This window comes from Paramormyrops kingsleyae, chromosome 16 (genome assembly GCF_048594095.1).
Source record: "Paramormyrops kingsleyae isolate MSU_618 chromosome 16, PKINGS_0.4, whole genome shotgun sequence".
Classification (NCBI taxonomy): domain Eukaryota; kingdom Metazoa; phylum Chordata; class Actinopteri; order Osteoglossiformes; family Mormyridae; genus Paramormyrops; species Paramormyrops kingsleyae.
The window spans coordinates 6,191,406-6,202,585 of NC_132812.1; the positions used below are offsets into that span (position 1 = coordinate 6,191,406).

The following is an 11,180-nucleotide window of genomic DNA, read 5'->3' on the forward strand; positions in this document are numbered from 1 at the left end:
AATCAATGACAAACCCAGTCCAGACCCCACCCACAGCCAAGGCCCGCCCAGGCACTAAACTCCCCCCATTCCCACCCACCTCCAAAACCGCAGCCTTCAGGTTTCCGGAGCCACATAACTTGCACTCTGCAATTTTATTGCAGGGCGTGAAAATAACCAGCCATGGAGTTAAAGGTCTTTGTTACCTTTGATTTTTGAAGCTAATCTGTATTATTAGGTCTTTTACAACATTTAGCTTTGGCACTGGTAAAACTGCACTTTTACCAGACAGAGTAGCGTTTCCCCACTAAAAAAATCAGTCTGAATTCCTTTGTAACTGGACCCTAGACCACAGAATCATTTACATTTTTGCGGATTCAGACTGACAGATTCCCCAGGAAAACTGGAGTGAGCATATGGGTTTAGGGGAGGGGGCTGCTGGGAATCCATTAATATTCAGTCCATTTCAGTGTGTTTTTATTTAGTGCCCTTATGTCCTGGCTACAGAGAGCTTAATGAAGGTTTTTCAACCATGGAAATTAATGTTACAAAAAACCAGCGTCTGTGTGTGCGCCAGAGGAATACGTCACTTTGCCACACCCCATCGATCCTCTCCGGTGTCAGTACACCCAGGCTCCATGCCAGGGTCACAGACTGAGCAGGGTGGGGGCTGGACTACCGTAACACACTTTTTATCCATATAAATGAAATAGAAAATAAAATGATTAAGCGATGAACATATTAACTGAGCAGCTGGGAAACCCAAACCTGGTTAAGACTCATCACCTGCCTCCGCTCGAAGGGTCAATGGCACACACACACACACACACACACACACACACACACAGGTCTGCAATTATATCTTTGTGATATGGAGGGCTCTCCATTCACTCCTGCCCAGCCCTAAGCATAAGCATAAGTAACGAAACAAAATATGAGACCTTTATCATTTTTAGTTTTTTGATTGCATTCACAGATCTTTTTGGGGATCTGAAAATGGTCCCCACGACGTCAAAATAACAGGTTTTTATTACATTGTGGGGGACATTTGATCCCCACAATGTAACATAAACATAATCCACACGCACGCACACACACACGCACGCACACACAGTCTCACTGTCGCATTCTCATACTGCTGAGCTCTCCATGTTACCTCCGTTATTTGTTCTTCCGTCCGAATGACCATAAAGCCGCGCCCTTGTAGTTTCATGGCTAAATCTTCATCCTGTACATTTATATTTATTCATCAGGGTTCGGTGTGGTTATAGTCACCGAAGCCAAGCTGTGAACAAAATCGTTGATCTTTTACCAAACACATAATCATCATCAGTATAGTAATGGTAATTCTCCCACGAGGGTGTGTCCATTACAACTGAATGTGTAATCTATCTGGTTACAACCCCCCCAACATAATTCACACAATACGGTCTCTGCACAGTTATACCCTGAATGGCAACGTTTTACACTTGAAGCAGTGGAGCCATTGAAAAACGAGCGATTGGCTCTCAGTACAGGTATAATGGGATAATTACACTGGTTAATCCTCCCTGGAGTGAAAAGCACAGGACACACCGGACTTCGGCGGTTTTTCCTTTAGAAAGAAGTCGGGGGCTCACGAGGTCCCAGTGTTTTACGGGGTTCTTTTAAGTATTTATTATATTTGTCCACGATAACTGTAATAACAACCAGCAGGGAAATTAACACTGAAGAATTAATGTTTTGTAAATCCACACGAACTTTTTAACACTTATTTCCTCTGGAGATGCAAACCGTTCAAAATAAATCAACAGCAGAGTATTTGAAGGCCGTCTAGCCGCATCTATCTCGCTAAAACTAATTTACTCCGTAATTGCTAAGTTAATTGAATTCACCCCTTCGTTTTGTCTGGAATTGAGACGCGGGTAAAGCGGTTCAGGCCGGGGCACGTTTCCCAAAAGCATAGCTGCTAACAATTACTTAGTTGGGACCAAATGCCTGACGGGGGTTTTAAGGAAATGCAACCGCGGGCGGCCTTCGAGGAGCGCATGTGGAGATCGGTTCCGCGCGACTTTCAGACCGCCACATGTGGCCCGCAATGCGCCGGAAGTGTGCACGGAGTAGGACGTTTTCATATTCACACGGTCTGACCTTTTTAAAAAAGCATTAGGTAAACTGGCATGGAAGCAAAAATCTGAGAATTTTTAGAAACTTAATTTGATCAGGAGTTGAGTATCCCAGTGTCCGAAGGGGGGCGCTGTTCTTGTAATTATTCTCCGTGCAGATCCGTTCCTTCGCCGACTTTCTGTGTGAATGCGGGTAAGGGGAGGGCCAGCTCAACTCGGCTCGGCTTTCCGTCGGGTATATAAACGAGGACATCCCACTCTGGGCGAAACAGTTGCGTTGTGAGGGGCAGGTGGACGCTGCTGCTGTCTTGGGGAAAGATCGGACTGCCTTTGTGTGCGTGAACCTCTGCGCTTCACAGGACTACTTGAAAGCAATAAAAACACATCAATGAAGGAAAGAAGACAGAGCCAGAAGCTGCCGCTTAAATCCGGAATGGATCCCAACCAGAGTGTGAAATGCAAGATAGTGGTAGTGGGGGACAGCCAGTGCGGCAAGACGGCGCTGCTGCACGTCTTCGCGAAGGACTGCTTCCCGGAGGTGCGTCCCCATAGCGTCCGCTTATTACGCTACAGACCTGTTGGCTCGTGACGAACGCGAAATCAGGTGTTAAAAAGTTTCGGCGTTTCCGCGCGCGGCGGGGCTCCGCTGATTTACTAGTGTCGGCTGCTTTACTGCCCTGTGTTTGCAAAGTGCTCTTTGCCTCACTTGTACGTCGCATTGGACATAAACATCTGCTAAATTAAAATGAATGTTGTAACTGGGCTTGGATGTAGTCGGTATGAACTGTTCACTAGCAGTTAAATGCAGATATAAAGAACATATAATTGCGCTAAGCCAATTTGGTCCAAATTCAACAGTTCACTGTACTTCTATCATTATATAATGTATATCATAGGTGAAGAAAGCACCAGAGTTTTGTTGTACACGTATAATGACAAAGATATTTTATTCCGTTGAGATCCGTGCAGTAAGTCGGCGGGTTGTGATGGGAGCGTATTCGGTTGGCTTGCTTTAGTTTAATGGTGACTTTATTTGCTTTTCTGTCTATCCAGAACTACGTTCCCACTGTGTTTGAAAATTACACGGCCAGCTTTGAGATCGATACGCAAAGGATTGAACTCAGTCTGTGGGACACCTCAGGTAAGGACTGGAGCGTCGCTGCGAAGTCCGGGCTTTGCGATTTCGGTTTGGTTCAACTTCATAAAGTAATAAACTCTACAAGAGTTCCCTGGGCTCCTTTAAAATGTGTAGCACTTCGGTTATTGCTTTGTTCCTCTGTTGTCTTTCTGTGCCGAACTCGAATGCGTCCTCCGGTGATTTATTCCACATATTTTTGCGTCCTTTTGTGAATTATGAAAAACCCTTAATGTGTTTTGACAGGTACATTGTTGTATGTGAGGTTGGGATTAGTGACGATGTGGTTTTAGGTGCCTAGAAACTCAGGCGAAATCTCTCCCTGCTTCTTGCTTGTTCTCTAACCTCAACTCGCACTGTACCGGGGGCTGCCGCTCTTTTACTGTGATATTTACCCAGCTCCTCTAGTCCCTGGTGACCCCTACAGTCGCTTAAGGTGTATTTTTCATAACAGACCCTGAGCATTTCTCAGCAGGGCAAATATTTATCAGTGCTTGCTTAAACCATGACTGATGCCAGAATTTGCGGGGGACAGCATGAAATCGGGAGTTTTGACTGGGCACCGTGAGAAATGCTTTCCTCAGAAGATGGTATGAGTGACTCCTGACCGCTGGAATGTGAGGAATGGGCTGACCGTGCGATGGACCAATAGCTTTGCTCCCTTCCTGAGCCCCGCCCCCTTCCCACATGGATACTCGGGGCTGTTCCTGTGCGCCACTGGTGATGAGTCTGGCACTTCCAGTGTCCCTTACATGAAGCCCCTTGACCAAATGCTCTGTGGCGAATCACCCTTTGATCTACAAATGAGGATGTTGGCTTTCCATTAATTTTGGAAAACTTCTTTATCTTCTAGCTTGCCTGGTGCTAATCTATGAGGCTTCCAATGACGTTTACGAAAGGGGTGGTTTGTCTGGGTGTCATGCAGTTAAAACTCTGCATCCGGCTCTGTGATTGGTTAAAAGCTGTGTCAGACCCCCCCCCCCCCCCCCCCCAGCCTGGGGGGGAGGGGGGGGCTGTCTAATCCTTGAGTGAGCTTCCCAGACACGACACTGGCACTGTGCACTGGGAGGAGTGGAAATCCCATTGAGGTTCCTTTCGTTTTGGGATTCCGGTTGATGAGTGACTGATCCATTTTGAATTCTGACAATCCGCTGGGGGGCTTCCTGAGAATTCCCACTGACATTGGAGCTACTTGTCACCGGCATGGGATGTTGGATAGAAGGTGGTTGCTGCTGGGGCCCCCATGTCCGAATCCGAAACGCAGCTTGGCCCTAAGCCAGGAACAGCTGCTGTACGTGAGCGGCATCCCCCCCCCCCCCAGCTTTTGTTTTTGGGCCACAAAAGCCACGGACTCGTCCGGCATTTGTTGACAGTCAAGATGGTCTGGAAGCGGTGAAGCGGGTGGGCAGTCTGGGAGGCGAGTCGTTCAGGGGGGTGCTTTGTGATTCCCCCCCCCCCTCCCCAAAGACCTGGCCCAGAGAGGCTCTATATTCAAAGGAGCTTCTTCTAGGGTCATTGTTGGGGTGTGGAATGTTCCCCGCTGCTCTGAAAAGCAAATGTGGCTGTGTCGCTGGATCCATTCACGTCGGGAATGAATCTTAACGTTATCTTTTGTCACAGGATAGCTCTGCGTTATGCGTGGAATGTCGGTACTTCTCCTAAAGGTCAGGGAGATCTGGAGGAAGGTCATGGGGATCTTCTCCAGCAGATCTGCAGCTCCCCATGATCTCTATCCCCGGTAGTGAAGCACCAACAGACTGAATCCCTTCAGACCCGCTGGTGAAGTTGCTCTGCAGGCACTTGTGGCTGAAATCCTTTGTCTTCTCCCCCAGCCCTTCGATCCTGGGTAATTAATACCGCACTGCCTCTGGCTGAGCAGCTGTTGGATTGACACCCCCCATCTCCCTGAGGCGACCTTGATCAATATCCCCTCCCCACGGCCACACACTTCTCGTTTACGGAGGAGCTGGGTGGGGGATCTCCTTGGGGCAGTGACAAAGCCCTTTGTCCCCTGATTAGCTGTGAGGGACTTAATGAGCCTGCTGACACCTCCGCCCCCTCCCTCGGGTCAGTTAGGCATTGGTTGGTTGTGATTGGCTGTGATCTGTGTGTTGTAAGGGGGGGGGGCTCGGAGGTTGCATGCGATTTGTGTTTTGATGCTGCTATAGAATGTGTAGAGCACAGTTGGCCCTGTTATGTGCTGACTGTGTTGTCTGCTGTTTGGGAAGCTCTGAGCTCCTATATCCTGGGTCTCATTCTACGTTCATTCTCTCCCTTTGCTCACCCGCGGGTTTTATGCGCCACACCATCGATCCCGACCCCTCTGCCGCTCGCGTCACCCGTTTCCGAGTCGGATAGATCGCGGCAGCATTCCCAACATTCCTTCGCTGGATGGCTCGACCTTCTTTGGGAGCCTTTGTGTTGAGACTCTTTCGGAATTTGGGGACGTGTCATTAAGATTTTCTGCTCTGTTGGTGACTGAACATCTGGACCTGCGAGAGCCTGAAGCCGCGTCTCGAGTGTCCCAGAACGTTGGGGATTGAACTCTGGGTTGCAGCCACGGTGATATGAGCTTATGGAGAGCTTGGAGACGCTTTGGGTTGGATGGCTGCTGTTTTTGTAATTAGAGTGTGATTTAGTGACCAAGTGCATTTTGTTAGTCTGGGATTGGGGCCAGTGGGTGATAGGAGGTGACCATGCCCTTGGAGGTGTTGATGTTGTTCAGCCCTGAATAGTGTAGAAATTGGCACCTGAACGGGTCATTTTTTGCAGGCCCGTTGGCGGCTGTGGATCGATGGTCCGCTGAGGATCTCGGCCCCTGAAAAATGACTGTCCTCTATGGGGGGGGCACACGGTGTCCCCCGGGCTGTAACGCCGCTTCTGTATCAGGTGTTGGCCTGCGGGTTGCCTGTGCTCATCACTCACACTGGGGAAGGGGTGGGGCTCTCCTGGCCTGTCGGGGGTGGGGGGGGGGGCAGCAAAACGTGTATCAGCAGGTGAGGCTGCGCTCAGACGCTGGTGTGCCAGCTGGGAGAGCCACTGGGATGTTTGTGATGGGGGGTCAAAAGCCGTCATTTCTGGGGCCTTTCTGTGTAAACGTCCTGCTCGAATAGCAGCCTCTTTTCCCAGTTTCTGGTCACGCTGGTGAGCCCAGCTGATGGGGGGGGGGGGGGGGGGCTGTCTGTCACAGCTGCGGAGAAGGGGGTGTCTGCTGACCTGAGTGATGGCATCAGCTGGGCTGAATTTACCACAGCACTGGGAGGGGTGGGCCAGGGGGGGTCGCGGGGTGTTAATTGTCAACCACAGTGTCGCGTTCACCGCAGCAGATGCTTGGAGTAGTCATAAGCGTAATTGTTCTTCTGGCCTTGGTTCCAGGCTGCCGGCACTGCAGATATAATGGTCATGCACGTCGTGTGTGTGATTTAACCCAGACAGAATGAGCGCCATAATGTTCCTAAGCCTCTTAGCACCTGAGACAATGGTGGGTTTAAATACATACTGACATAGTTTGAAATGACTGACTTGTTTAATAAGGTTTGTGATCATTTTCATTGGTCTTGGGAGTACTTTACTGTTCTGCCCTTTCAAAAAGGAAAGCTTTATTTTGACAGTACTCAGTCTGTAGGCATGCACAGGTTTTTTCTTTTTACGCGTATTTTCTGACTCTGCCCGAGACATGAGAAGCCAGTCTCTCTTTTCCCACACCCTGCTGTGGGCAGACTGTGTAACTTCCAGTAGGCCTGAGAACTGCAATATTTGATTTCCACCAGCCATCTTGTTGTGTTGGACTGCCCCCCCCCCCTCCCCCCACACACACAGACCCACGGCTCAGTCTTTGTTTCGGCTATGTTGATCTTCACAGCGGGGATCTCATTCTGCGTCTCCAGTGGTTTCCTCAGAATCGACAGCTGGCTCGGTCTGTCTTCATTCTTGGGGCTATGTGATATGCATGGCATCCTCCACGCCACTAGGGGTGTTCTTAGTGCCCTGGTTCAGAATTGCCCTTACCTCAAAGGGCCTCACTCTTGTGATTCTGCACTGGGTCATGAGGGCAGCCCAGTTCTTCAGCCGAGTTACTTCTGTGCCCGGACTGGCATTGGCTCGTAGCACGGCCCTGTCACCGCTGGCTGGATGTGGGGCTCCCTTTGTCACTCAGCACAATGACCCATTTGCTTCCCGAGACTTCCAGGGTGCCCCTTAAGGGGGCCATGTTCTCTGATGGCCCAGAGCGTCCCGAGGGAGTGTAAGGTGGGCGGTTTGGTCTGAGGCATGAGTTTCCTGCGAGGTTTAGTCATCTGTCCTCCTGGGGGGATGTTTTGGGGGAGCCCTTACTTTCGGTAAGATGGGAAAGTCCCTCAAGGTGGTCTACTAGTAGATGAGTGCATTTTGGATCCATTTTGACCCAGCTGTTAGTCCTACATGTTGACCGGCCTTTAATCTGTGCCGTCCAGGGTCTCCGTACTACGACAACGTGCGGCCACTGTCGTACCCGGACTCCGATGCCGTGCTCATCTGCTTCGACATCAGCCGACCGGAGACGCTGGACAGCGTGCTGAAGAAGGTGAGTGGCCAACCAGCCTGCTGCCCCCCCCCCCCCCCCCCCCCCCCCCCCCCCAGAGTAGCAGAGTAAATCCTCACCGCTTCCTTATTGTCATCAGACAGGAAGCGATTTCTCCGGTTTGTTGACATGACGTCCTGCTCGCTTGACCCATGTTGCTCAAAGCTTTTTCTTTCCGCGCGTGGGTCAAGTGACCACTGGCAAGGCCAGAGTAGCCGAGCGCCGAGCTCCTGCCAGCTCATATGATTACTCACAATGGATCCGGTCTCAGCCCTCTCTTGTGGAGAGGAAATGCAAGCAGTAACAGAGAATTCATACTCAAACACACAAAGACGCCCTGTCATTTTGGTGCCGAGCTGAACTTTGACCTATGATACTGTGACCTCTTAATTGCTGTGGTCACATGACGCTCCGAGCGATTCAGCCAGGCATTTAGTGGGAATGACTAGTGTCTAGTCTGTATTGGCACTTTTTGTTTGGAACCACGTGAGGGCAGCGTGTGGTGAGGGGGTCGGAGATGACGCACCCTCCATTACAGCATGTGGCCCCTCTCCTCCTCTGCAGTGGAAGGGCGAGATACAGGAGTTCTGTCCCAACACCAAGATGCTGCTGGTGGGCTGCAAGTCTGACTTGCGCACGGACCTGACCACGCTGGTGGAGCTGTCCAATCACAGGCAGACGCCAGTGTCATATGATCAGGTAAGCGCCATGGTGTCCAATTTAATCATTCAGAGAGAGAACATGCGTGTGGCCCTGTTGCAAAAATGTCTTAAATTGCGGGGCTGTACACTCTGTGCTCCCCTCAGTGTTTTTACTGCTGTACATATTTTTCTTGCTATCTTGGTCTTACTGGCAGGCTTCAGGAGAGGATGGGGTCTCCTCTGGTCTCCGCCGCTAAACGCTCAGTGTGTGACTCATTTTTTTCCGGTTCTGATCTCCATGGCAATTCCGTCCTGGAAGCTGAACTCAAACAAGCTCCCAGCCCATTAAGGGTTTTCTCTCACGTCAGCATTTTTTTAAACTGAGCCCCACACCTGGGAAAGACCCCCCTCCCCCCCTGGTTGTGTCAGCTTTTTTTTTTTAAACAGTGCTTTTGCTGAAATGGCACTCAAATGTGTTTTAGTTTTTTAGCAAACAGTCACTTTATTTATACAGCCAGATGGGTTCTCACCCCCCACTGTGATGATCTGTGTATCTCTGGGGCCTTGATCCTACAACCATCTGAGGTTTATTCTCTTAATCCACAAGCTGCCTGCCATCAGATCATGTTTGCAAAGTGCTAGGGCTGTTCAGGTGGGGGCTGTAATTCGGTGTCACTTTTTTTGGGGGGGGCTCACTCAGTCACTTTGCCACCCCCCCCCCCCCACCCATGTTTTAAAAGCTAAATTGTCAGCGAGTGGAGGTCGAGGATCATAGCTAGTTAGCGGGTTAGCATCTCCTAAATGTGTGGTTTGAGTGGTGGTAAAGGCTGCCACTGGGTGTGGCATCCTGTGGTCTGACCTGGTCCTCTGCCATGTGATCAAAGCCCCCATGTTGTAGGGTGACACTCGCCCACCTTGTCTTGCAGGGTTCCAACATGGCCAAGCAGCTGTCGGCCCCCTACATCGAGTGCTCAGCACTGCAGTCGGAGAACAGCGTGCGGGACATCTTCCACGTGGCCACCCTGGCGTGCGTCAACAAGAGCGGCAAGCACGCCAAGCGCAGCAAGACACCGCGCGCCTCCAAGCGTATTTCCCACATGGCGGGCCGGCCGGAGCTCTCCACAGTCACGTCCGACCTGCGCCAGGACAAGGCAAAGAGCTGTGCGGTCATGTGACTGTCTGGCCTCCACCCCCTATTGTGGTTTTGTGAGCACCGGGTGCGGGTGATGAAGATGGATCGAGGTGCAGGGCGTCCTGCCCGCTGATCCCCTGGATGTGGGGGAGTGAGAGACGAGCCTTGGGCTCCTGCACTTCAAAGCCCAGGCTGGGATTGATGTGCCCCTCCCCCCCCCCCCAAACCCCACCCCACACGAGCCCCTCAGGGGGACACAGACCAGAGGCGGCTGGCCCCGGCACCTTCCTGCACAAGTTCCGATGGCCTCTAGTTTCTGAATAACATATTTTGAGAACCCCAAAGGGACGACCGCTCGGCCCATCCTGCTTGCCTCACTTTATCCAGCCTGGAAGTGATGTCACTTCCTGAGGAAGTGGTGAGGGTTTGGTGGAGCCTCTGCGGGAAATGAGGAAGCTATCCAATCGTGGCCCGTTCTCCTTGCACAGGGTGCTAAGCTTTGCTTCTGGGAAAGGACAGGTTTCTCCTAAAATGAAGAACAGCCAATCACTGTGGACCCAAATAAATGCCCCCTCCCCTCCCTATGCCGTGGGTCTGAAAGGTGAAAACAGGAACTCCTTTGTTTTGCAGATTGTCGTAACAAAGATCAGCTGTCATGCTAGTTTTTCATATTGTCTTGTAAAAACCTCACACCCTGTTTTCCAGCCAAAGAGTAAAATCTGTGGCAGCGGTGACACTGCAAGTTGATCCTAACTGGACCTTCGAAATGCATGTGGTGGGGCGGGCAAGAGCGTGGCCGCCCTGCGGGTCCTCACAGGCTGACACCCTAATCGGGGCGCCTGTGGTCTGACTGCTGTCTTTGCTCTGAAGTGCCCAACTATGCAAAGCTCACTTTGATCCTGGGGGGGCACCCAAATAGGAAAGAAACCAATGAACTGTTTTTGTATGTTTTTCCCCTATAATTGTTTTTCTACACAATATTTGAGTTTTGTGTTTTGGTCAAACTTAAGTTCTGGGTACTGAACAGTTCGGACTGGAAATTCAACCCATTGTGGTGTGGTTTTGTTAGCATTTGCTAAGAGCTGCATCAGTGCAACCCCAGCCATGAGATGGATCTGGTGCAGGGTTTAGCGCAGTATTATTGGTTCATGTTCTCTCTATTTAAATGTAAAAATAAATTAAGTTAAATTGTTCCATGTAGAGCAACCCATTTTTTTGGAATGTTGTCTATCATTGTTCATGCAGTATTTATTGAAGTATATATTTTCCTTCCAAAATAAATATTTCAGCGCAAAGTGCCGTTTGTAAATGATTTTGTGATTGAAGCCCTGTTTTGTTTGTCCAACTGTACCACACCAACAAGCGTTAAAATCACATATAAAGTGGTAGGTTCTCTGCCTCCTGATTGGTCAGTGTCTGGAGGTGTGGCTGGTCAGCTCATATTGCCTGAATTGCACCCTGTGAATAAGAGCTGTTCTCCAATCGCAGACATGGAGCATGATGTCAGTCTTCTGAGGTGTCTGTACACACAGTTGGGTGTATTTGCAGTGGCCGTGTTTGTATGCTGTATATTTGTATGCTGCATCGGCAAACTTATTCTGCGGAGGAGTCTTTGGGACTGTAAGTGTTC

The 11,180-nt window shown here is 50.3% G+C and overlaps 1 protein-coding gene across 1 annotated transcript; it reads left to right on the plus strand.

Annotated features, from left to right (window-relative positions):
- Positions 1 to 1,937: 1,937 nt before the first annotated feature.
- LOC111846106 (rho-related GTP-binding protein RhoE) lies at positions 1,938 to 10,845 on the plus strand. Its single transcript, XM_023815984.2, has 5 exons — positions 1,938 to 2,622; positions 3,138 to 3,225; positions 7,671 to 7,780; positions 8,342 to 8,476; positions 9,345 to 10,845. Exons 1-5 carry the CDS (start codon positions 2,473 to 2,475, stop codon positions 9,591 to 9,593), a joined length of 732 nt encoding a protein of 243 aa, XP_023671752.1. The 5' UTR covers positions 1,938 to 2,472; the 3' UTR covers positions 9,594 to 10,845.
- The last annotated feature ends 335 nt before the right edge of the window (positions 10,846 to 11,180 follow it).

Excerpts from the sequence above, each read along its gene's own strand:
- LOC111846106 (XM_023815984.2), top strand. The coding sequence starts at position 2,473 with ATGAAGGAAAGAAGACAGAGCCAGAAGCTGCCGCTTAAATCCGGAATG. Across the intron at positions 2,623-3,137 it reads CGAAGGACTGCTTCCCGGAG|AACTACGTTCCCACTGTGTT; the intron begins GTGCGTCCCCAT and ends CTGTCTATCCAG. Across the intron at positions 7,781-8,341 it reads TGGACAGCGTGCTGAAGAAG|TGGAAGGGCGAGATACAGGA; the intron begins GTGAGTGGCCAA and ends CCTCCTCTGCAG.